The sequence below is a fragment of the Eschrichtius robustus genome, chromosome 17 (assembly GCF_028021215.1).
Source record: "Eschrichtius robustus isolate mEscRob2 chromosome 17, mEscRob2.pri, whole genome shotgun sequence".
Taxonomy (NCBI): Eukaryota; Metazoa; Chordata; class Mammalia; order Artiodactyla; family Eschrichtiidae; genus Eschrichtius; species Eschrichtius robustus.
Window position 1 is genome coordinate 5,027,595 of NC_090840.1, and position 26,107 is coordinate 5,053,701.

General features: G+C 43.7%; 1 protein-coding gene across 2 annotated transcripts in view; it reads right to left on the minus strand.

The window, feature by feature from the left end:
* Positions 1-384: 384 nt before the first annotated feature.
* Positions 385-26,107, minus strand: part of PLAG1 (PLAG1 zinc finger) — a 46,697-nt gene continuing 20,974 nt past the window's right edge. The window contains exons 2-4 of one of the 2 annotated variants that reach the window (XM_068525669.1): positions 5,974-6,072; positions 3,076-3,434; positions 385-2,550 (exon numbers count right to left, since the gene is read on the minus strand). In XM_068525669.1, the coding sequence (XP_068381770.1) occupies positions 1,293-2,550; positions 3,076-3,317 (1,500 nt within the window). In that variant the 5' untranslated portion in view covers positions 3,318-3,434; positions 5,974-6,072 and the 3' untranslated portion in view covers positions 385-1,292. The remainder of the gene's footprint in view (positions 2,551-3,075; positions 3,435-5,973; positions 6,073-26,107) is intronic. The other variant, XM_068525670.1, reaches the window with a different exon arrangement.

A 26,107-nucleotide genomic window follows, 5' to 3' on the forward strand; every position in this document is an offset into this window, starting at 1 on the left:
ATAGTTTTCGAATGCATTTAACTTTAAAGTCTCCGTCCAAAAATAGCAAGGAAAGATGAATTAACACTGAATAAGAAAGATGCCATGGGAGCAGGGCTGTTGTTTTGTTTTCTGTTTTTGGTGCTTAGGGACCACGAACTGCCTCAAATTCAGCAAGAAGTGACATAAGCGATGTGCTTTGACTAGACTCCTAAGGGATCTCGTTTCCACCCTGGCGACAGGGGACGCGATCCCCAGACAAGTTCCCAGGCAGAGCTGCAGGTCTCACATCCGTCTCCCTGCCTAGGGTCTCTCACCCTAGAAGCGGAGACACCTCCCCTCCCCACCCCACCCTCCTCCCCCCATCCCCTGCTGGGATAAACACACCTGTGTTCCCCAACGGCTCTGGACTCTGGACCGACTGTGCACTGACAATCCAAGGAAAACTGCTGGCTGTGCTTGACCTACCCTCTGGCCATGTAAGGTGGAAAAGACGAAAGAGATCCATCTAGAGACTGACTGAAGACTCTGATGCCATACACTATTAGTATGAATCGAACGGAAAGAGAGCAAGAAGTATAAAACGTGGCAAACATCCTGTGTACTAATTTAAGGCCAACTCTTAAGTAACGTGGAGTGCCGTGTCACCTTACTAGGGGTCTCTTTTTGCTACAGATACTGGTGCTTTGTGTTTCGGTTTTGTTTTTCTTATATGTGCATAATAAAGACGGCAAACATTTGAGCCAGACGATAGCAAGTCTTCAAAATATACTGACCTGAAATTATGGTCTATCTAAGAAACATATGTCATGTCCCCCGACTGGATTCTTAATTCATTTGAAGCTTTTGATTCTTAATCCATTTAGAGGCTAGTAAAAATTTTACAACTCTCAGGTCATTCATATACATTTTAGAAAATTTAACTCTCCTGCAAAATTTTTTAATGAGCCAAATGTCAAAAGGTAGAGCCATTGTTATTGGACAAAAAATGAAAAATTTAAGATCTAACAGTAATTGGAACACGGGGTTGGTAAGACTTTACTACTAATAATGGCTTTCCTATATGAGAAATCATCTTCAAATGTGACAGTTGGCAGTGAGTCAGGACAAAATACCCAGGTAAACATAACTGAACACAAATGGTTCCAAAGCTCATTTAAAAAGCTAGTTTCTATTTTATACTGGCTTAATGAAAACTGGTACTATACAGAAGCAGAAATGTTTATACTGTCTGAAAGTAGGCACTAAAATTAAAATGGTCACCTAAGGCAGGGCTACACACACACTTCTGTAACGGATCCACATCGTGGAACCTACTGGAAAGCTTGATGGAAACGTGGCAGCGTTGTGCTTGTGCTTAAACTACTGGTGAAAGCTGCTGACAGTGAGTGCAGAGAGCCCAGACCTATGGTGCTGGCAGGATCCGGAAGATCCTGGGTTTGTGGCGGGAGCTGAGCCACAGAAGAATGTGCCTCCTCCTGGGGAGAGCTCACCCCAAGGCTCCCCACCGATATGGGGTTATAGGGGGGACCGCTTAATGGTATGAAATTAAACAGCTGAGAAAAGTCCAACGCTGCTGTGTTCAGGGGCTCGCTGATGGAAATCGAGCTTTTGGACAGGGAGAGGTCCCCTGTGCCGTCATCCAGGGACCCAATCTGCGGCTCCAACGCTAGTTTAGACGACGATGCTTGAGAGTCCTGGGAAGAGGGGGGCACGCTGCCTTGCAGTTCCATCAGGTAGCTCTCGATCTCCCCCTTCAGCGGCTGTTCCTTTTCGGGGATGGAAATCGCGTATGAGGTAGAACTGAACGGGTATTTGAAAGAAAGGTGGTGAGAGGGGTGGACAGCATCCATGTCTATCGGGCACGTCATGCCCAAGGGCAGAGTTGTGATCATCTGGTGGGCAGACCCCGAGCTCTGCATGGACTGGAAAGGAGTGTTGTAGAGGTTCAGCTGCAGCGTGTTTGTGAACGGCTTCGACAACAGTTCGCTGGAAGGCAAGGACATCACCGGGAGGAGCTCGTCCTTGATGGGCACGGACACGTTGCAGGTAAAGGGATCCAGGAAGTCCACGGGCTCCGTCTTGACCTTCCGGAGTTCCTGGTTGTGACTCTTCTTCATGTGCCGCGTCAGGTGGTCCTTGCGCCCGAACCTCTGTGCACAGTACTGGCAGAGGAAGTCCTTCCTTCCCGTGTGCACCACCATGTGTCTGCGCACGTCCTTGCGCGTGTAGAAGCGGCGGTCGCAATGCTCGCACTGGTGCTTCTTCTCCTTCACGCCCCCCGACGACTTGCCCGCGTGGGACTTCAGGTGCTCCAGCAGCACGCCCGTGCTCTCGAACGTCTGCAGGCAGACCTTGCACGTGAGGTCGCCGCTCGTGGCCGCGTGCAAGGCCAGGTGCCGCTTGAACCCGAGCTTGGTGTTGTAGTTCTTGCCGCACTCTTCGCACGTGAACGTCTCTTTGTTGGGGTCGTGTGTGTGCAGGTGATTCTTCAGGTGGTCCTTCCGGTGAAACATTTTCTCACAGTAATTACACTTGTGGGTTTTCTCGGGAGAGTGCGTGGCCATGTGCCTTGAACACAGACATATTCTGTCAGCATCACGACAAAAACCGCCCGACCTCACTGTTCAAACGGAAGCTAAGCTGCTAGGCTAACACAGAACTTCCCTCGGCTCGGACACTCTTTTAACTTAATATGCATCTGCTACGAGGGTAGTTACCACACCTAAACACTGCAGAGCTGGAGCCATCTAAGTCGCCACTTTAGTTTTCACTGGTTTTTAGCGATTACAAACGTTAACGAGCAAGGCTGAATATACTCACGTTAATGTCCACACCCTTTTCTTGCAATTTCTTTTTGTACAAACGGAAATTCTACTCTCATTAAGCATTGCATTAAAAAAAAAAAAAATCCAAAAACACTAACACATAAAAGTCTGTGACTTAGAATGCTAAAACTAGCCAACGTCTAATCTACTTAACATTTCTCTCTGCAAATCAGCGGAAAGATGTGGATACAAATATATACGTTTACAATGGCTTCAAATGGCCAACATAATAGAAAATAGAATCTGAAAGACAAATAGAGTTTAATACCTTTGTAATTTGTACTTAGAAACAAAGGCTTTCGTGCAGTCTTGTTGTATGCACTTGTAGGGCCTCTCTCCTGTGTGAGAGTAGGAGTGGACCTTTAATTTCTCAACACTGTTAAAGGCCTTGTCACACAGTTGGCAAGGAAAGTTTTTTCTTGGTTTGGTTTCACCACGCTTACGTTTCCCTGAAGGGACTTTCTGGGTATCTCTTACTTCTGACAAATCACCAGGAATGACAGTGGCCATCGCAGCCTAAACCAGGCCTTCTTGTTGGACACTTGGGAACTGCCCAACTCCACTAAATGATTTAGCTTTAGGTGGCTTCTCAAGTTTCATGTGGTCGTAAAAGAAAGCAAAAAGGGACTGGAAAAAAAAAATAAGAAACAACTAGTTTGTAACTAGATTTAATTTTTAAAAGTTTTATTTGCTATGTGATGCTTTTGAATTAAAAAAAAAAAAAGAAACCATAAAATGGATTCAGCTGGTCTAATGTAATATCTGTAGGCTTCTTTATATTTGTCAAAACACATATTAACGCATTGCTCAGAATGAACAGTTCACAGATCCCCTGAAATCCCACCTGACAAACGTCGTACTCAGGGAAAGCAGTCGGGAACTCTCAGGAAGCATCAAGACATGATACTAAAAGTGGCATTATTAAAGCTTCACTTTTTACAAGGGACTAGAGGACATAAATCTCGCTAAGAACATAAAAATGTTTCCGCAAATATTTTAATGTCTAAAAATCATTTGTGCAATAATTTGTGCAAGCCAGGTCTAGTCACGCTCTGTGTTAGAGGAAAATATAGATTCGCAGCTGAAAACTCTTTCAGGCACCTTGTGAACCATTTACTCCAGGGAAGGAGTACTCAAGGCACAGACACCAGAGGCCTGAAAGAGTTGAACGCATCACCCGAATTAAAAATTGATTCTTTATACCAGTGTCATCACACACAGAGGGATTTCTGAGTCAAGAGCAGAAATGACTTGTCTTCATAACGAACATGCATTCTTGAAATGGTAAAACCTTTTGGTGTTACATTAGATGAGGATCATGGCTCCCTGTCTCTTGGGTGGAAGCAATGATTTGGCTGAAGTAATTTTCCCCACCATTTTTCACATCACAGAAAATGATGCTGTTCATTGGGCACCCGAGGTGAGTGGAAGAGCCAGAGCTGGGGGACCAGTCTCTGACACACCTGTGACCCGTGTGAGTGTGAGCACACCGGTGGGCCTTGTGGCTTAGTGCACAATACCTGTGCAGGGATACATCAGTGTAGAGGTGTGTCAGGTTGTAAAAGGTGTGTCAGAGTTTCGATTCATTATCGGTGCTGTGAGAAAGAAGGAAATGTATGTATTGTGCGGCAAAGAGTATGTCTACCTAAACAAAAACTTAAATTGACTGAAACCTTTGAAAATTTGTGGACAAGAGATAGGAAATATTATCAACTGTATTTCTCAGCGGAAGAAACCAACTCCCCAAAGATCCAATTGATATAAACAAGTTAAATGATTCCTCAAGGTTCATGAAGGCTAGTTTTTAGCAAGGTATTTATTTTTAAGAGACACAGAAATAATACCAGCAACCTCTTTGAAAAAGATCTGATTTTAAATTGAAAATTGGCATGTGGCTAAATGACTGTCATCAGCTACTAATCAATTGGATTTCTCATCCTATTATATATTCAGAAAACAAGGAAAACCAATTTCTTTGTTTCACTTGTGTTTTGGCATCAGACTGACACTTGCCCTCGCGAGCTAGATGGATGATCTGACTTTTGCAGATTCCAGTTATCCTTTTGCAGGAGCTCCAAATTTAACCTACATTTTTGTAAAATTAAGTGTACATTACAACAGATCCTATTGCATTTTAATGTAGAGGCTATCGTTAAACAGGCAAAATATAGCAATTATCCACTCATTTGATTAAAGTGTACAGCATATGGGTAAATTAATTGGTGTCTGGTTCACACAGCCTTTCTTCTTCAGTGGGTAGATACGGGCAAGGCCTTGCTTCACGCTGTTCAAATTGCCTAAGTCTCCTTTGCAGTTTAAAACTGACATTAACACAATTAATGCAACTGACGTTACTACTGCTAACACAGTATGTTCCCTCTGGTTTTAGATTTTTCTGCATCTCAAGGACTTGTTCTTTTCCTGTTATATTTTCATTCAAGAGACAGCTTCTCTGCCTCTCTCAGAAATATCTAAACAGCTATTCTGCTGTAACCAGTAATGACACTGTAAATTGGTATAAAGCATTCTGCCAAAGCAGGAAAAAAAGAATAATTTTGACTCTCTTATTTCCTAACATGATGCTTTTGCGCACCTATTTAGAACATTGTGGGAAACAGGCTGATAAAATTTTCAACTGTAAAATCAACATGGAATGAGAAGTATCTAAATCCCAGTATGTAGCTAATATCTGAAAATATTTCAAAGACTGGTCATATTTTGCCATTATTGTGTTATGAGACCCAACCATAATTGGGCAGAGAATTCCAGTTGAGAAAAATAACAACTTCTAAGTTATTGAAAAGAATGTACTAATAGCGCACCATGAAACAACAAACATTTGATCGTATGAAAATTGGTGATACTCAATATGGAGTAACAAATGAATTCTGTTATCTTTGGATGTACAGACTGAGCAATGAAGAATTGCAGATTTCAAATATTACACTTTTCTAAGACCAGCTGAAATTTTTTCATGGCTAACAATATCTTTTATCTCAATATATTACAAAACTCAAATTACTTATAGGTGCATTTAAAAACTACAGGATAAACATAAAGTTGCGAGCTCAACATTGAATAAAAATCCAAATTCATAATATTCATAGCAATCAAATACTTTAAAGATACGTGCATAAAACTATAGTGATTTCTCTTTAATGCATACCTGATGACAGATGGAAAAAGCGTCAGACCTTGATCTTAGCCAGTTCCATTGACTCTTCGTGGGAGAGAGCGGAATCCAGTCCTTCCCATTTTGGCCAATCTATGAAACAAAAAATAAGAATGGACTACACTCTAAACGGAACCAGTCCGCAAGTGACGGAAAATACAGGATCAAAGAATGGCAATTTCATGACACATGCTTTCATTCCGTACTCTGCTGAAGAGTCATGCATTAATTTTCACCAATTGCAAATCTTTATTAGTTCAAAGCACATTTACATGACCAAATTAAGGCAGAAACAAAAAGTAAAACAGTATTACCTAGATAAATGGCATTTGGTGATGCTGAATGACTCCCCACTTCTTTCCCAAATTCAATTTAATTTTTTAAACCTAACTCGCCTACTGAGAGAAATGGATATTAGGGTTACTATTTGTAAACCAAACGGATCAAGTTTTCATTAAGCTAAATAATATTCGGGAAGAGACAAGCTCAGTTCTCTCTCGGGGAGAGCACACCTGTAGCCTGACCGCAGCCCAGCAGGCTCCCGAGGACAGCACCCCCCACCCAGGCTCACACGGCACACGGCTGTGCAACGTGGGCTTCTCTGGGCTACACTTGTGTTACCTGCGATACCCGCCAATTTATTTCTCAGAATGCTGCAAGCGCTGCTGAAATGTAGCAATAACTCTGTGCTCCTTAGATTTCAAAAGCATGCAAGGGAAGTTAAATATAGGTTTGCTACAGGAGAATGGGTGTCAGGAAGAAAGCATCATTTGGTTTTAAGAGATCGTTGTTGAAAAATCTTAAAATATCTTAAAAAATGCTATTAGTAGCATGATCCTCAGTAGACTAAGAACGCGCATAGAAAAAAATCTGCTAATAATTCTGACTGTGCAAGTAAATGTGAAAAGAATAATGGTCAAAAAGAAAAAAAAAAATAGAATTATCTATTATAGAGAGTACAGGGTAGTAAACCCTGAATAGTTTAAAGATGACCATTCAGAAATCATGATTATGACAACTTGAGAGGGATAATACAAATCAAATAGTTAGAATAAGATTCACCAATGACAGGTTAAATGAAAATAATTTTACTTAACATTCTAAACACAAATCTAATTAATTTCCCCTGAAATCAAATTTTCACATACTTTAAGAATTTGATGATGTGTAAATAAAATATTTAATAGAGGGCATTCAAGCATCATTACAAAAATACTAAGGGTATATTTGAAAGCAGCATTATTCTCATAGTTTAAAAGACAAGAAAAATAAAAATGTAGACTAATAAAGGATGTTTAAAAAGTTAAAGCAAAAGCTCCATTGTTTTGTAAAGCACAGGACATGCATAAATGGAAGAACTGAATTCTGCACATCAAAATTGCGAAATAATAAAATTAACTTTGTAAATACTTACTTGCCCAGGGCACATACTGAGTTTTGGGTAGGCTAATTAAGAATACGAAGGCCTATTTTGCACATTATGTTATTGTGATAATGTAAATACCTTACAAGTGGAAGGTGTTTCCATCTCTATCGCCTCCCTGGAATTCAATGGGCCAGAGAGGCGGATGCTTTTATCACCATATCCATTGTAAGGTGAGAGGCCCAGGGAAGCTGAACATCTCGACAGCACATATGTGGTCAAGAAGGGGCTAGTGCCCTACGTCACTCTTATTCTACTGCATTCTAGGAGAAGGGCTGATTGGCAAACCAATTTGAGAGTGCATAAATCCTGTCATTGCACTTAAAAGGCAAGAACAGGTGACAGTGCCTATTTCTCTATCGGAGCTGCCAATACGATCCCCAAACAGAAACACATTTAAGATTTAAAAAGTTTCTTTTAAATAAAGACGGTTGGTAAAGTAAACTTTAAGTAATTTAAATAGCAGTTAAAAGAACAACTAGTATATCTGTCTTAGTGGATAGTGATTTGGGTAGAAAAAAATCTAAAACCAAAGTTGACTAGTGAACAATAAACTTACATATTTTTTTCTTTTTTCCCCTGACCAATATAAATTTTATTGCATCTCAAATACATCCATAAAAATTTTATTTACGCTTACTGTTCAATGGCGTTTGTAATAAAAACCCTTTAGAGTCAAAATGTTTCAGTACAGTTTAAAATTGTACGTCTCTCGATTTGAAATGTTACAATAGTCTACAAATTACCCCAGTTACATATTTTACAGCTTGAAATAAAATAATAAATAGATATCATTTTCATTCATTTTATCACAAAACATAATTCCAAAGTCATGGTTAATTTCCCTAAATTCAGCCTAATTATTTTGAGTTCTTATGAGTGGCTAATTATTTCCCCAAACAAAGGAAACCAGAAGCTATCTAGAGTTCATTATTATTTGGCTTGGTATAATAAACATATATACACAGTTTCCATTCATGGAATCCTAACTAAAATGTCAACTAAAATTACCTGTGTATTCTCTTTTATACTGTTAAGAAAAACTTTAATTAATTTATTTTTAACATCTTTATTGGAGTATAATTGCTTTACACTGTTGTGTTAGTTTTTGCTGTATAACAAAGTGAATCAGTTATATGTATACGTATAACCCCATATCCCCTCCCTCTTGAGTCTCCCTCCCACCCTCCCTATCCCACGCCTCTAGATGGTCACAAAGCACTGAGCTGATCTCCCTGTGCTATGCGGCTGCTTCCCACTAGCTATCTATTTTACATTTGGTAGTGTATATATGTCCACGCCACTCTCTCACTTCGTCCCAGCTTACCCTTCCCCCTCCCCGTGTCCTCAAGTCCATTCTCTATGTCTGCATCTTTATTCCTGTCCTGCCCCTAGGTTCATCAGAACCATTTTTTTTTTTTAGATTCCATATACATGTGTTAGCATACGGTATTTGTTTTTCTCTTTCTGACTTACTTCACTCTGTACGACAAACCCTAGGTCCATCCACCTCACTACAAATAACTCAATTTCGTTTCTTTTTATGGCTGAGTGATATTCCATTGTATATATGTGCCACATCTTCTTTATCCATTCATCTGTTGATGGACATTTAGGTTGGTTCCATGTCCTGGCTACTGTAAATAGTGCTGCAATGAACATTGTGGTACATGACTCTTTTTGAATTAGGGTTTTCTCAGGGTACATGCCCAGTAGTGGGACTGCTGGGTCGTATGGTAGTTCTATTTTTAGTTTTTTAAGGAGCCTCCATACTGTTCTCTATAGTGGCTGTGTCAACTTACATTCCCACCAACAGTGCAAGAGGGTTCCCTTTTCTCCACACCTTCTCCACCATTTATTGTTTGTAGATTTTTAAGAAAAACTTTTAAAAAGCATTGTGACTACTATTCTGAAAAGGCTGCAACAAAATTTGTACTCCAGTTTTTCTTTTTTACATATCAAAGATCGGTTACTATGCTTTTTCAAATAATTAAAGTTCGTTGTCTTGATCTAAAGAATCATGAAGCAACACAGAAAATATACATATACCCGTTTCAAATTGCCCTAAGATGAAGTAACACTTCAGAATACCTGCCCAGTTTTTGCTGGTACCAGAACAGACGTTTTTTTCCTAGGGCAACTTTGCATACACAAAAACAATAATTAAAGGGGATACAGTGTGTGTGCCCGCACACACACAGGTTTATTATCTCCGTGTTTTGCATTCTAAAACGGTGACTCACACAAAAAAATAACAAGCGAAATGAATCATACATCAGAGGGTCTACTAAAACGAATTCCTATGAGGATACTGGCAACAGAACAGGCCTGAATTAAAACTGTTTCTGTACTTAAAATTTCACAGTTCTAAAAGTCATTTCTCTAAGAGCTGTGAAGTTTTACAACACTTACCTGCATCAATAATTCTTTCATATTTAAGTTAAAACTCAAGCATATACTTTGCAAATTAAGGGCAAATGCCATCATAATCAAAGCTTTATTCTCCTTCATGCTAATCATAAAACACCATTAGTAAACAATTCAGAAAATGTCAACATTTGCTTAAAACATGTTTTTCATATAGAGTAAATAGGTGGGTTGCAAAAGGAAATTTACCAGTAGTTAATACTTTAATTTACGTGTATAAAATACAATAAAGCTTTGAATAATGTGAAAGAAATTATTAACACGATAACATAATTGAAGTCAATTCTGAAGGGCAACAGCACACTTAGAACACTTCTTTGATCCTGTATGATAATGTGGAAATTTGTACAGCATTCAATTTTTGTAGGTCTGTAAAATCACTTATTAATAAAAGGAAAAAACATATCTTGCAAGTATAAAAATCTAAGACAGCATTAAAAGTAGACTGTAGGCAGCATTGGGGCAGGAGCTGTGTTAGTTTCATTCGCTGTTGTTTCCCATAAAAGGAAGTAGAGTTTTTGTTGAGTGAATGAAAATAATTAAAGCAGGACAAGTGCTTTCCAGCAAGGAAGTGAACTATAGGCTCAACCCCCACAGTAGACACAGGACAGAATACATATATCTAAGTTCAAGTAAAAAATAATACAGTGTGGACACAATTTGGTCCAACACACTAAACAAGTCACTAGAAAGGGACTCCCTAAACCTAACAGCTATTTGTAAGGCCTTAGATTAAAACAATAGCAACTGCAGTAAAAGCTGTCTAAGATACTCGTTTTGTTTCCGAAAACAAGCATCCTCTGATTGACCTTACTGCTAAGGAATCAATTAGTACAAGTGTATAATACCAGTTTGGTCCACATTCATTCCTAATAAAAATTTCTAAAGTGCAAACATGCCTGGAGCCTGCGTCCATGCCTGGCATAGAGCAGGAAGGATGGCTGGATGGTTAGGTGGTTAGAGAGGCTGCTGATGCCGCAAGAAGACGGGAAGGAGTAGGGCGCCCGCCCAGAAGCAGGAGACATGGCAAAGAGCGGGGCTGCACCTGACCTGACCCACCCAAGTTGTAAGCAGGTACCCAAATGACTCATACCCGGAATACCAAAAATTACAGAACTTATCTTCCTATGGTAGATGTCGTTAACTGATATCAATCAACTGTCAGGATGCCTTTTTAGAATTACTGTATGTGATATTTTCAACTTTTGAGCAATTCATTAAAATGCAGTTCTAGGACAACACTTTTGAAACTTACCATGCAACTTAGCCTTACAATATTTAGAAAGGCTTATATTTAATATACAAATACTGAAAGCCAACAGAGACCTGAAAGGAGTAGCAGACCTATTTGTTTTTAGGAGCCAAGAGGAAAAAGTCAACGAATTCCAAAGTGCAATCAACAAATTCCAACGTTAGTTCTCTTATCTGCACGACAAGGAAGTTCCTTTGGGGGCCACCTGGAGCCTGGGTGTGGCTGTTTATTTCATTTTCTAGCGTCCCCAGAAAAGCGAAGAGACAATCTGATGAAGACGGACTATTAAAACACATTTTACCTTTCAATTCAGAAATGTTTTCCTTGGTTAATTATTTCATGGAGCAAAAATGTCATGTTTATAGGTTATAAAGTTTTTCTTCTCTTTTAAAAGCTCTTTTAAGGATCCATAACTTAGAAGTTAGGCATTTCGTTTTAACTCCTATGTGGGAGATTTTTCCTCCTATGGTTGTATATTCATTTCAAAATAAAAAAATCTGAAAACTACAGATGGGTGGTATACCAGGGTATTTTCATTCTCTTCACATGGGCAATTAGTATTTGCAAACAGGAAATGAGAGCAGAATGGTGCAAAAGAAATGATGCCAGAGAGAGAGAGACAGAGAGAGCACAAAGAATCGCAATTACATCTGAATACAAAGTAAGATTGCTTAATCACACGTTAACTATTTTTAGAGGTTTTCCTCTTTTTTTTTGTATAAAGCATTTCCAAAATACTGGTGCTCAGGCTAGGATTATAAAGTAGGCAGCTCGCAGGTCAGCTCAATCTGAAAACTGCATGTGTCCCAAATTATGATTAGTTGTTTTTATGTTTTTCTTACCACTGACCCCTCAAATTCCTGGGGCTTTAAGGAAAACGCTTGACACCAACCATAAAAACGTTCACACTGAAGGACCCCAAACATTTGGAGGGCGTGCCTCTGTTCATAAATGGCTAACGGCCTAATGCTATTAAAATCACAGATATAGCATCTCCCAGGCTTCAGGTTTGACCTTCCCAAGCATACACACTCAGTCTGTCTCTACCTATACATTTAACAGGAGGCAGAGATAGCACACCATAAAACAAGAGGGGCGAGGAAAGAAAGTTTCACCTAGTTACAAAAGCTCATGCAAAGAACTAGTTTCAAGCCATCTCAAAGTCAAGCGCACTTTAAACGTAGGCCCATGCGGTGGTACACGAGACAAGGCATAACTGTGTGAGGTGTGTGTGTGTGTAAAATCTTCAGGAGCACCAGACAACGTAAGGACAGAGGACCCCGCACCCAGGGGAGGCTCTACGTGTGCCATCACCCTGTCCTCCCCAAGCTGCACCCGTGTGACTGTCCAGGGCAAGACCACTTCTACTGATTCCCACAGAGTTGAAGGTGAATGGGATCCGCTCTGGGCAAGACTGTCAAGTCAGGGGACCTGTGCCCTCCCCCGAGCTGTCACAATTAGAAGAGAACCGAGAATTATATTCCTTGACCGATTTTAGTTGAGTGAGGATGAACTTTTTTCAGAATGAAGTTTTTCAGAACTCTACCTCTCTGAGCTTTTTACCTCTAACATGGATTGTAAAACTCATGTTGAAATTACCTGTCTCTCCCCCGGGACTGTAAATTCATCTACAGGGAGACCGTCAGTCACCCCACATCCCTGGCATGGTGCCCTGGCCTGTGGTGACACTGGATGAATATTTGTGGAACACACTATAATCCCTTTAAGGAATTTCAGGAATCAAAGCAAGCAGGTAAACATGTTTTGGGGTTCCGGAAACCTCAAATGAGTTTAAAAGCAAACTGAGAAGACAAACCCTATAGGATGAAGTCGTTAGTTCTGGCACAGGGGTGGAAACCTAGGGGAGCATTGCAGCCCCTGGGAGGCCGTGGGTGTCTAAAGCTAGGGAGACGTGGGCATGTCCACTCACAGGCCCGCGGGGGACCCGACGGGCGGGGAGGCACCCCCTGGGCGGCACCCAGTTGGCCTGGATTTTCAGGACGTTTCTGCTGTCAAATGCTCTGCTCCATAGCTCGACGAGCACATGGAACCTGTACTCGTTATGATTTATTGTTGGGAAATGAATGGTTTTACGGGAAAGAAAAAGGAACAAAGTGAAGTTCAAAATCTTTCAAGAGGATGCTCTTCCTGTGATATTAAATGGGGGGATGAAAACCGAAAACGGCAGAGAAAATTTTTGACTAGTTACAGATACAAGAGAAATGAAAAAGGAGAGAATCTGCATAAACAGAGCTGGCTAAGTAAAAGTAATGAAAACATTTTTTCTTTTTCTAACTGCTCAAAAACAGTTTCATTAAAAGAGAGTGTAAAAACTACAATGAAATAGAAAAAGAAAAAAATCCATAACCCGTTAACACTAAAAAACCATTAACATCTTCATATATAATTAAAAAATACTTACAACATATGAACAACTAAAAGTTTATTCTGACTTGATTTTCATGCTTATTCTTCAGAGTGTGCTGAGATTAGAGGATTTCAACCAGCTCAGTTTATGGGTCTTTTATCCCATCAGAACTCTGTCCCTCTGCACCGGGAGACCCTGCCTGGCTCTCAGCCTCGGCCGCGTCCTCCTTTCCTGGGGTGCTGCCCGCCTACCGTCGGTGGAGTTCAGGGCCTCGAGCCCATCCTCTGGCCCGGGCCCAGGTTCCTAAACCTCCATCCTGTATTTGAGGTCTCACTGACAAACTTACCTGGTACCAAATCCATGTGTGCCTGGATTTCCAAGTATCGCTACACCTTGATCTGTGCCACTGAGCTGCACCTTACAGGCTGGGAAATCTAGAAGCCTGAGTTGTCCTCTTTCCGACAAGGCCAGCAAACTGCTGCTGTCCCACTGAGGTCCTCGTTCTAGCATCTGCCGCATCCCAGCCAGCGGAACAAGCTCCCCTCCCCACCTGCCCAGAGTTAACCAGACCCTTCCCAGTGGACAGAAAGAGATACAGTGGTACCACGGGATAATCCATCATGCTGGGCAAGACTCGGAGAGGGAAGAGTTTAAGAGTTTATCTGCGGGTGATTTGGGGAACATGGACAAATAAGCTTTTACAGCAGCTCTGCGTTTTGTGCACAAGGTAAGGAAAAACTGCTCGTTGCCAGGATTCCAATCCTTCCATTAGACTGTAACTATTAACGAAGTCCTGTTGAACATGATACATTTTGATGGACCTTAAAATAGTAAGTGGCATGCTTATTATGTGGCAGGCTTTTCAAAGCTTTTAATGTCATATCTTATATTATTTCGAAGCTGGAATAAGCGATCACTTTGAAAGCCATGCCATATAATGATAAAAGCCACCTACCTGGGGCCCTGCTCCAAACTCTAGCAAGGCAACCTTATTAATAGACCATCACAGAATGAAGCATTCTGGGTGCCAAATACGGTCAAGGCAGCACCAAGAGGCAACCTAAAAAAAAAAGAAGAGTTAGTTTGAAATTCCAAAAGTCAGACCCAGCTTGGTTAATGGCATATGAACCAAATTGGTTTTTTAAAATTCATTATCACTTATTCACATCTTTATACTTTATTGGAAAATCTTTCTCAAATTCTGTTAGGAACAAATGTGAAGCAAATAAAATATTTACAGTATGCTGAAAAATGAAAAGTAAACAAATCAATATCCCTAGGTTTATATACTTCCCCCCGAATCACAATGAAAGTATCTGGGTTGTTTGTATTTTTACTGGTAAAATATTATTCCAAGTTTACTGCTGTTTCTCAAAATTGCAGCTTATTTTCTTCGTTTATATTCTAAACACATCCATGATTTCCTCTGTAACACAGTTTTGAGAAGAACCTCTTGGGTTGTATATTTTGTTCTGAATAACAGGCGAGGGAGAAATCCTGCTGGACGAGTGTTTCCCTCAGGCTGCGTGTTCTCAGGGAGGGGTGCAAACCACGAGCACCCCGAAGGAGAGGCAGAACAAGGAGAGGGGCGACCGCCCAGCTGCTGTGCTGCTCTCCACGGTGAGGCTACCATTGGTTTTAAAGTGAATTCGCAGGTGGCAAGCAAGCCCGCCTTCAACGCAAAGAAAACCCCGAGTGAGGTCTGAAGCTCCCAATGTGTGCTTGTCCTGAGCTTCCTTACGTTGTGCAGGTGATGAAGACCCACACCTACAGGCGCTGACCAGGAAAGAAAGGGGCGCCAGGAGCTCTGTGCAGAAACCACCTGCTTCACTTCCCTGGACCAGGGCTCAGTGTGCAGCCACATGTGCCCACCCCTCCGGTAAGACAGACAGCTGACACCGACGTAATAACTGTTACTGGCCTCTATCCCATGCGGCACCGATCTGAATCACTGGGGATGCTGTTCTCGAGGTGCACAGGGGCTGCAGCTGCAGGAAGGACGCCTTATGTCAGGGCAAGCAGCGTGACGGTTAAAGTAAAAGCTGCCCCAAGGTGGTATTAGAGTGACCCCCCCTCGACAGCAAAAGCAATACTGTATGGTATGAACAAGTGACAGAAGGTCAGAAAAGGAAAAGAATACTGTGGACTTTCGCCCTGAAGGACGCACAGCACAGACGGGAAAAGGGGTGTGGCGAGCATGCCGGTTAGCCAGGACTCACAGGTCACCCCTGCGATTACAGGGTCCAGGGTGACCCGTGTAGCGTAGTCACAGACGTCCTAAGGGTTCAGATGCGAAAAGTGCAGGGGAGCTCCAGGGCAGGGACCGTTGCGCTCATGTACTAGTGATGAGAAGCAAGTGTGAGACAGCGAAGGGGTCCACGGCACCGAGAACAAGTCCGGGGGAGGTGGAGGGGCGGGGACTTCAATGGGATGCAGGAAACGGGGCTGGATGAGCACAAAGCCCGAGCTGAAAACCAGCAAGAAGAAGCCCTTCCCAGAGAGAGGCCGCCTGTGAGCCAGCAGTGTTGACAAAGGACATGCGGCGGGGGGACAGAGCTGGCTGAGTCGCCTCCTCTCGCTCAGGGCCAACCCCGTTACCGGTCGGCTCACGGTGGAGCCTCCTGACCACCACGATAGGACCAAACCAGGCCATTTAGAGGCGGAGTGGCAGGCAGAGCGTCGAGAAGGAAGGAAATGGTGGCAAAACCCGCAAAGAGACAGAGCTGCTAAGGGTTCCGGAACGCCCCTGCCATTGCCGCACAGAGTTGACCACTCAGGCTTGAGGACACCAGCCTTCAGCAAGAAAGACTGTGGGGCGGGGCGGGCGGGGCGAGACCGGGGCCGGGAGGGGGGGACGCCCCCGGGGCCGGGAGGGGGGGACGCCCCTCCACGTGGGTGCCAGCGGAGGGCCCGGGAGGGGGGGACGCACATCCACGTGGGTGCCAGCGGAGGGCCCGGGAGCAGGGGACGCCCCTCCAAGTGGGTGCCAGCGGAGGGCCCGGGCGGGAGGAGGGGACGCCCCTCCACGTGGGTGCCAGCGGAGGGCCCGGGAGGAGGGGACGCACCTCCACGTGGGTGCCAGCGGAGGGCCCGGGCGGGAGGAGGGGACGCCTCTCCAAGTGGGTGCCAGCGGAGGGCCCGGGCGGGAGGAGGGGACGCCCCTCCAAGTGGGTGCCAGCGGAGGGCCCGGGCGGGAGGAGGGGACGCCCCTCCAAGTGGGTGCCAGCGGAGGGCCCGGGCGGGAGGAGGGGACGCCCCTCCAAGTGGGTGCCAGCGGAGGGCCCGGAAGGGGCTTCCAGCGAGGAAGAGAGAGGTGGGCACTGGAGGAGGAGAAAAACGGTAGGGCGCTGGTTAGAGGCGGGGTCGGGGTGCCTGGCGGGAGAAAGCAGAGACCGCTGCGGGGCTGAGGATGAAGAGGCAGGGGAGAAACGGGGACAAGGCAAACCACGGCCGAGAAAACGGACACGTTTTCCTCGTACCTGATTACAGACCTAAGAGAGATGCACACTCACCCAGGCAAGTTTTCTTCTGGTGAAAGGGGTAAGCGATGCAAGGAGTTTGCTTAACTTGGCCAGTGTCAACAGAGCCAAGCGAGAGGGGTGCGTCTGGTAAGGAGGCAGGAGGAGCAAGGCGCTTGGCCTGGGGACAGCAGCCAAGGCTAGAGGGACCCCGCGGAGGACAAGAGAGGGGTGTCCAGGGGCATCCTTGAGGCTCTTACAGAAACACACTTGCCATACAAAATTAAATTTCTTAAGATACAAGGACGTGATGCACAGCGCAGGGCATGTAACCAATATTTCATAACTTGAAATAGATTATAATCTATAAAAATATCGAATCACTGTTACATACCTGAAACCAATGTAACATTGTAAATCAACCATACTTCAAAAAATGATTTTAAAATTAATTTTAAAAATTAAGCGGTTTAGTTATTGCTGTTGGGAGTGTAAACCATTGAAACTTTTCTGGAATACACTGTGGAAATAGGTAGTCAAAGCTAAGTGTACATGTATGTTGACCTGATAAATCATTTCTAAAAGTATAAGGAAAAAAGCTGAGAAACAAAGATTTAAGTACAGGCATATTTTAAGAATAAAAGTTGATAATGTCTAATAAAAGGGGTAAAGTAGCATATGTCTATATGATAGGATAACTACACAGCCATTAAAAACATGCATTTAAAAAACATTAAGTCACATGATTAAACACTGATATAATGCTAAAATTTTTAAAAGCAGGACATGGAATATACTCTGATTCCAATTTTGTAAAGCACACACTTAGAACTACTCCTCCCCACTCCGCCACAATACCTTTAAATGTACCTCGGTAAGTTATTAAAAAATTAGGAAGATGTAGGCTTTATACTCTTCTGTATTTTACAAATGTCTTACTTTTATAATTAGAAAAAATCTTTTTGCCAAAAAAACAAAACAAAACAAAACAAAACGTTTTTTGGGGAAAAAAAAAGAACTTGGATCCATACCTCATTCCATATACAAGTGGATCATGAACACAAACGTAAAGCCCAAAACTATAAAAACGCTAAGAGGAAACATAGATAAACATCTTGTGACATTCAGTTAGTCAAATATTCCTTGGCTACAATACTAAAAGCACAACCCATAAAATAACAAGTTGATAAATTAGATTCCACCAGACTTTAAAACTGCTCTTCAAAAGGCAGTGTTAAGAGAATGAAAAGACAAGCCACCAGAAAACTAGAAGAAAAACTTTGCTAAGCATGTGTAAAGAAGTTGTATTCAGGCTATATAGAGAACTTCCAAAACTCAACAATAATAAAACAACCCAGTTAAAAAATGGGCAAAATATCTGAATCGACATTTCACCAATAAAGATATATGGATGACAAATAAGCACATTAAAAGATGCGCACCATCACTGGTCATTAGGGAAATGCAAATCATACCACAAGGAGATACTGCTTTCTACACACTAGAATGACTACAATTAAAAAAAAAAAAAAGCACTTCCCTGGTGTCGCAGTGGTTGGGAATCTGCCTGCCAAGGCAGGCGACACGGGTTCGATCCCTGGTCCGGGAAGATCCCACATGCCACGGAGCAACTAAGCCCGTGCGCCACAACTACTGAGCCCGCGAGCCACAACTACTGAAGCCTGCGCGCCTAGAGCCCATGCTCCACAACAAAGAGCAGCCCCCGCTCGCCGCAACTAGAGAAAGCCCGCACGCAGCAACAAAGACCCAACGTAGCCAAGAAAAAAAAAAAAAAAAAAAGTGACCGTCTGACTGTATCAAGTGCTGGTGAGTATGTGAGACAAGTCTAACTCATACTGGCAAGAAGGTAAAAATGTACAATCACTTTTTTAAAAGCTTGGCAGTTTCTTGAAAAGTTAAGTATGTGACACAGCCATTTCACACCTAAGTATTTACCCAAGAGATGTGAGAACAGATGTCTATACAAAGATTTATACATGCATATTCATAGCAGCCTTATTTGTAACAGTAAAAAACTAGATACAACCCAAATGTCCCTCAATGTGTGAATGGATAATCAAGCTGTAGCAGGTTCATGCAACAGACTAATAACCAGCAATGAAAAAGAATATACTACTGATACACACAGTAACATGGATGAACCTCAAAATAATCACGCTGAGTGAAAGAAATCAGGCAGAAAAAAAGAGGACATATTGCGTGATTCCATTTATATACGATTCTAGGAAATACAAGCTAATCTGTAGTGACAGGAAACAGCTCAGTGGTTATTGGGAACTGGGTGGGATCGGGAGGCATCACTCACAAAGGGACATGAGCAAACTTTTGGGAATGACGGTTATGTTCACTATGTTGGTTGTGGTGATGGTATCAGGGATGTATGTCGCAACCTGGCAAACTGTACACTTTAAATATGTGCAGTTTATTAAATATCAATTATACTTCAATGAAGTTATGAAAAAGGCCAAGTTTTCATACTGAGAGAGACTTAAAATTAATGAGGCCAAGAAACAAAATCTTCTTATGAATTTACTGAAGTTTGCAAAAAAAAAAAAAACAAACAAACAAACCCCACTTTTCTGTGAGGTGATAAACTCATGAACTAAATCCTTTATGAGGGTTATGACTCAAAATGGCTAAAATCTTTTCTCCCCAGGCGGAGGGGGAAAAAAAAAAAGATGAGTGGGCTACTGGCCTAACTGTAAGGGTCACACTGAATCCTCACTCGAAAGGATAGATGTCGAGGCAGTTTTTAGAGCCACATTCTCAGCTGCCGCCCTTGGAGGAGGCCAGCTCACCTGTCCCTTACACACTGGCATATCCCACTCCGTGATTTAAAGGCTCCAGGAATACACTCTAACTGGAACTGAGACCTACAAATAATAAACAGTTCTGGGATAGGTTCCATTTATCAAATACCAAAGGAAGTACTCACCGGAGAGTTTCACTTCAGCCTGGGTACAGATCTTTTAAATATGTTAATTAGTGGTAGCCTTAGAAAAGAAAAGTGTCGCGCCGACTGGTAGGCCTGCCTTTGAGTCATTAAAAATATAAAGTGACTGTTCAGCCAAGACAACAAAAGAATGAGTAAGAATTAGCCAAGCCTGGGCAGGTATGGCAGGTGGGGAGTTGGACACTGTTGGTGGATCTGGGTAACTACAGGCAATTGGTTATTTCTGGAGCCAAGAGTGAGAGAGACAGAACGAGGCTGGAGATGGTGGAGGAGTCCCGTATGACTCATGTTATCGAGGGCTGAACATTTTAAATTATTCTCATGATTTACAAATTCTCCTAAATGTAGGGGCCTGAATAATGTGCCCCCCCCCCCACTCCCATCCCCAGCCACGTTTTTAGATTATGCGGCAAACAGCCAACCTTTGTGTGTCGTGTTGCTTTCCGAAACAGAATTAAGTGGTGATTTTCCTATCAACTTTTTTAGGTTAGCTTTTTTTTTTTTTTTTTTAAAGAAATGTGACCTTGACCCTGCAATCCTACTCCAGGGCATATATCCAGAGAAAAACATGGTCCAAAAGGATACATGCACCCCAATGTTCATTGCAGCACTGTTTACAACAGCCAAGACATGGAAGCAACCTAAGTGTCCATCGACAGATGAATGGATAAAGAAGATGCGGTACATATATATACAATGGAATACTACTCAGCCATAAAAAAAGAATGAAATAATGCCATTTGCAGCAACATGGATGGTCCTAGAGATTGTCATACTGAGTGAAGTAAGTCAGACAGAGAAAGAGAAATATCATATGACATCGCTTATATGCGGAATCTAAAAAGAATGAACTTATTTACGAAACAGAAACAGACTCACAAACTTAGAGAATGAACTTCTGGTTACCAGGGGAGAAGGGTGAGGGGGAAGGGATAGTTAGGGAGTGTGGGATTGGCATGTACACACGGCTATATTTAAAATGGATAACCAACAAGGACCTACTGTAGAGCACAGGGAACTCTGCTCAATGTTATGTGGCAGCCTGGATGGGAGGGGAGTCCGGGGGAGAGTGCATACATGTATATGTATGGCTGAGTTGCTTGCTGTGCACCTGAAACTATCACAACATTGGTAATCGGCTGTACTCCCACGTAAAATAAAAGTTAAAAGAAAAAAAAAAGAAATGCGACCTTCCTCAATTATAAACTCACTTTGGCCTTTGCAGTGTTTGCTGATAGCTAATTAGCAAAAAGGGACTGTAAACCCATCAGTGTGAGGCCTTACATGGTCCAGAGCCCAGAGTATGGGGAACAGTGGCACAGAGGCAAAGGACTTGCTTTTTGAGAATCAGAACTGGGTTTGAATCCTGCCGGACCCTTACCTAAGTGTAATTTTGGACAATTTAGTGTCTCTGGAGGATGGGAACGAACGCCGTGCGGTCCTATGAGAATTCACCGAGGGGACGTACCTGAGGTCTCTAGCAGGGCTCTGAGGGCTCAAAATGCAAAACTCTCCTATTCAGTGGGTGACTCAGGAGTTAGTGCTGCCCCCAAACGACCAGATGTGCACTTGAAAATAAGGGTTCTTTTTTTTTTTTTTTTTTCTTTTCTGGCACAGGCTCCTACATAGAATCACAGCCAACAGAATCTTTGAAGGACAGACAAGTGCAGGACTCCGAGTGAAGAAAACTATCCCGTCACATGTGATGTGAGATTCATATGAAAACTGATATTTGGTGAAGCAGTGTACTTTTGATCGTCTCGTCTCTGTGAGAGAGGTGGGGTGTAGCTTAAATCTCATGGTGGTCATGGGCACAGATAATCCCGTATCACTGATAAACAAAACCAATCTGCATGGGGCCAGCAGTCACTTTGCGAGTTGTGTTGAATGGTAATTCAGGGAATATGTGACTGCTGACCTTCCGGGGATGGACTGACCCCTGCTTGTGGCTGAATTGTGGTCAAAGATCCTCACGCACCTGTGGAAATATGACGATTACTAAAAATCAGAGAGAACAGCTACTTTATCAAAGTACATAGTAAACCAAAATTCCACACTGTGAATGCTGCAGCGTGGGAATGTCCCTGTCACATGGCATCTCGAATTCGTCCCCTCCCCTCATCCTGCTGAAACCGAAGCAGGGTTGGCAAGGGATTGGGAACTGAATGCCGTGCTGCAGAGCCAGGCGGGTGGAGGGATTAGGAAGGGAGGGAAGGCACGGGAGGAGATGGCGGTCCACATGTACTCAAGGAAGGCTGACCCCACCAAGGGGGCTGCTCCAGCAGACAGGAACTTCCCCGAGCTTCAAACAAGCAACTCGTGATCTCTGAGGTTTCTAAGTGATCATACGTGCATTCCTCTCACACTCTTGCTCATCCCGTGCAGAGGAAATGTTTCTAAACACTAGATGTAATTTTAACTCAGTAATTTACATTGGGCCCACCTTGTCAAGCTCCCTCCAGCAAAAATGCAGTGTTTGCCAAATTTGTCTACGGGTACCTGTCACAACCCTAGACTTGCCTGTTTTCTTTTATTTTTAAAAACTTTACTGGCATTGATGGAGTGGGAGTTTTGGATTAGCAGATGCAAACTGCGACATATAGGATGGATAAAGAACAAGGTCCTACTGTATAGCACGGGGAACTCTATTCAATATCCTATAATAAACCGTAATGGAAAGGAATATGAAAAAGAATATATACGTGTATAACTAAATCACTTTACCGTCCAGCAGAAATGTACACAACGCTGCAAATCAACTATACTTCAATAAATTAAAAAACACCAAAAACTTCACTGGCACTGTTCCTGATCATGATGGAGTGATGATACAGGGACCTGAGTATGTATTTCTTCGTGTATTAACCTATGCAACATTAACATGCCTTGTGGCCTTTCTGAACCTTAATGTCTTTAACTGTAAAGAGAACACAGTCAATTCTTGATTAAGTGGGATAACTGAGAAGTAGGGTCCCAAGTGGCCAAGGAAAATCATGAAGAAAACAAAATTAGTCACAACAGTACACTGACTGGTGGTCCTTTTGCTTTTTAAACTGAAACCCATTTGGATAATATAAAACTAGGGGTCAATCCATGCCAGAGGCAAGGGGAAAAAGGGGCTTTGGGGGTAACAAAAACAGCAAAGAGACTCCTGGTTCTGTCTCCAGTATCTTCTATGGGGTCCCGGCGAAGGCTGCAGGGTAGGCACCCTCGGAGCTGAGATCTTGCCTTTTCTTATCTGTTTCCATATCCCTCCTACCTAGAACAGTGGATGCACAAAGGAGGTGCTCAAATATTTGCTGAACGAATAGAAGGAGGAAGAGAAGAAGGGAAGGAGGGAAGCCTTCCCTCCTGCTGGCCACATGGACCTGTGAAGGAACACAGGGGTCCACCCTCCTTGACTCCCTTTGTGAATGACGAGGAATAGGCTGAATGCTTTAAATCTGAAAACTCTCTTGGGTCTCCCCCGGGGCCCAGCAGTCAAGAGCACCTGCTGTCTTTCTTGGCTTGGCCCAAGCTCACCGACACCAGGATGCTGCAGTCACTGTGCCACCTGGTGGTCATGCCTAGAAGCTCGTCTTCCTCCAGAGAGGAGGGCAGTCCCCCCACCTGCACAGAGGGGGGAATGGGATGTCCGACCACACTTACCGATAAATATGCACTACTGTATACAAACTAGACAACTAATAGGGACCTACGGCAGAGCACAGGGAACTCTACTCAACACTCTGTAATGACCTATATGGGGAAAGAATCTGAAAGAGAGTGGCTGTGTGTATATGTAGAACTGATTCACTTTGCTGTACAGCAGAAACTATCACAACATTGTACATCAACTATACTCCAATAAAAATTGTTTTTAAAATGTAAAAAAAATAATGTCTCTAAAAAGAAAAAACTGGGGGTGAGAGAGGTGAGAGGTGTGGGCCTGTGGAGTGTGGCCCCGAGGGGGAAGCAGCAGGACAGAGGACAGCGCCCCGCCTGGGGAGCAGGGGCGACGGGAGGCGCAGTCACTGCCTTCTTGCCTGGAGCCAGTGGTAACGTAGGGAAAGGCAAGGCTAGCAGGAGACCAGGAGGTTAGGAAGGGCCTCCGCTTTAGGGAGCCGAGTAGGCAAGGGAAAGGCAGGCTTGTGATTACGGGGTCGAGGGAACCAGCCCTTGGGTGAATGACTTACCATTTCCCAGCTTGGGTTTCCTCAGCTGAAAAGTGAGAAAATTAAACCCTACAGGGTTGTTATGGGGAATAAGTGATGTCGTGTGTAGAGCACATACCGCAGTGACCAGCACTCAGTAAGGGCTACACTATCCATGTTAAGAAACAGCCCATCAGGCGAAGACCTTGAACGGCAGCTTATCTGTCAGACAAGGGAGAAGCAGCAAAGGCTCCGAAGGGCAGGTGAGGGCAGAGGGGAGGCCCAGCAGGAAGGCCACTGACAACACACAGGGCTTCGAGGAGGGACTCCTCCTTTACAGGACGGATGGAAGAGGGTGGCCTGCAGAGGGAACATCCTTGAATAGGAGGAAAAACCAGGAAGAGAGTGATTCATGCAGACAGTGGTCAAGGTAAGGACTACCTCCTACTCCCTTTTGCTTGAGTGACACGCAGGCTTTTAGTAATCTTGGGAAGAGCTATCTCAGGGGATGGAGGAACCGGGATGGATCCCTGAGGTTGAGGAATCAGCTGAACCTGAGAAATCCGAGGCTCCCAGCACGCATTGCTCTTTGGAGAAATGGCATCAGCTGGAGGGCGAGGGGTAGAAAAAGAGAGCCTTCTGTCACCACGTGTTGCTTGTTTTTACAACAGCAGAGGCTTGACGCATTAAGTGCTGAAAGGAAGGACCAGGTAGAGAAGGAAAGGCTGAGAGTAAAAGAACAACGGATGAGAGGGGATGGCACCCACAGCACAAGAATACACAGGAGGACGGCGTGTGTGCAGACGCCGGACCAGGACACCCGGGTGCAGGCAGAGGACAGAGAGGACAGAAACTAGGGCTGCTGCATGAAGGGGGGACCCCCGGGGCACAGTCTGCAAGGAGGAGCGGGTGCCGGCCACGTGGGCAAAGGAGGTGAGAACGTCCCCAAGGACCAGCCAGCAGAGGACATGGCATTTCAAAACATTCCGGTGCAGGTTTTGTTGAAGTTGTTTCCGGAGATGATGCTGGCCCTCAGTCTCCCCTGTGTGGTTCTGCCTCCGTGTGGACTTATCAAGTCCTCTGCCACGGAAGAGCCCCAGGCCACGTCCATCAGTCCCAAACTGACCGATTCCTTTAGAACCGTGAGAAAAACCCGCCAACATGAGCACGGCCACAGGAAACCAGACTGCTGTGCCTGAGCACCTCCGGCAGTTTGGTGCTGGGGGGTGGGACCCGGGGAGGGAGGGACATTCCTGAGGCAGGGCTGGCAGTGGCCGCGCTGCGTCACCAAGTCACAGCGCGGCAGGCCCGGGACTCCGCTGCCGCTTCAGGACCACTCTGCACTCACGTGCCGCCGCCGTTGAGTCACCTGGTTGCAGAGGCCAGCGGTTCAAGGGCCAATGACACGTGGCAGAGCGTTATACAAATGGGAGGTATTCTTCGGATGTACTGTAATTTCAGAGCATCTTGATTAGGACGTTTGAATGTTTCTAAGACTTCAGACTTCTAACTGACGTCCCCCCACGTAGTTAAATGGTGAAAGGTACCAAAAGAGGTGCCAATCTGAATCCTTATTTTTTAGAAAAGGAATTGTCGGGTAATGTGAATAATTACTCCCTTAATTTATGTGTTTTGCAAATTCTGATTAATTCAGAGTTTGGCAGGTGAGTTTCTCCCCCCTCAGCTTAACATGAACTTGTAGTATTAATACACAGTGATCTTTCATTTAAGCTGCAACATCCATGACCTAAAACAGAGGGGGAGAAAGAGAAAGGGGGAACACAGGTTCTGAACAGCCAAAGTGATTGTTCCACATGCACACACATCACACACTTCATAACGGAGGTGGGCGCTGTGCCTGCCCTCACTCAGGGCCAATCTCTCAGGCAAAACCACAGCAGGTTGGGTTGCTGAGATTTTTGGCCCAGGGAAGATTAGCAGCCTCAGGTGTCAAAGGCAAATTAATGATGGCGGCAAGAGGGGACTGCTAAGTGGGGGAAAGAGATGAAAGATAAATACACACGAGAGAAATAAAAAAGCATGGACGGTGGTCATGGCCACGCTGGGGAGGGCTAAGGAAATGGGCATTCCCA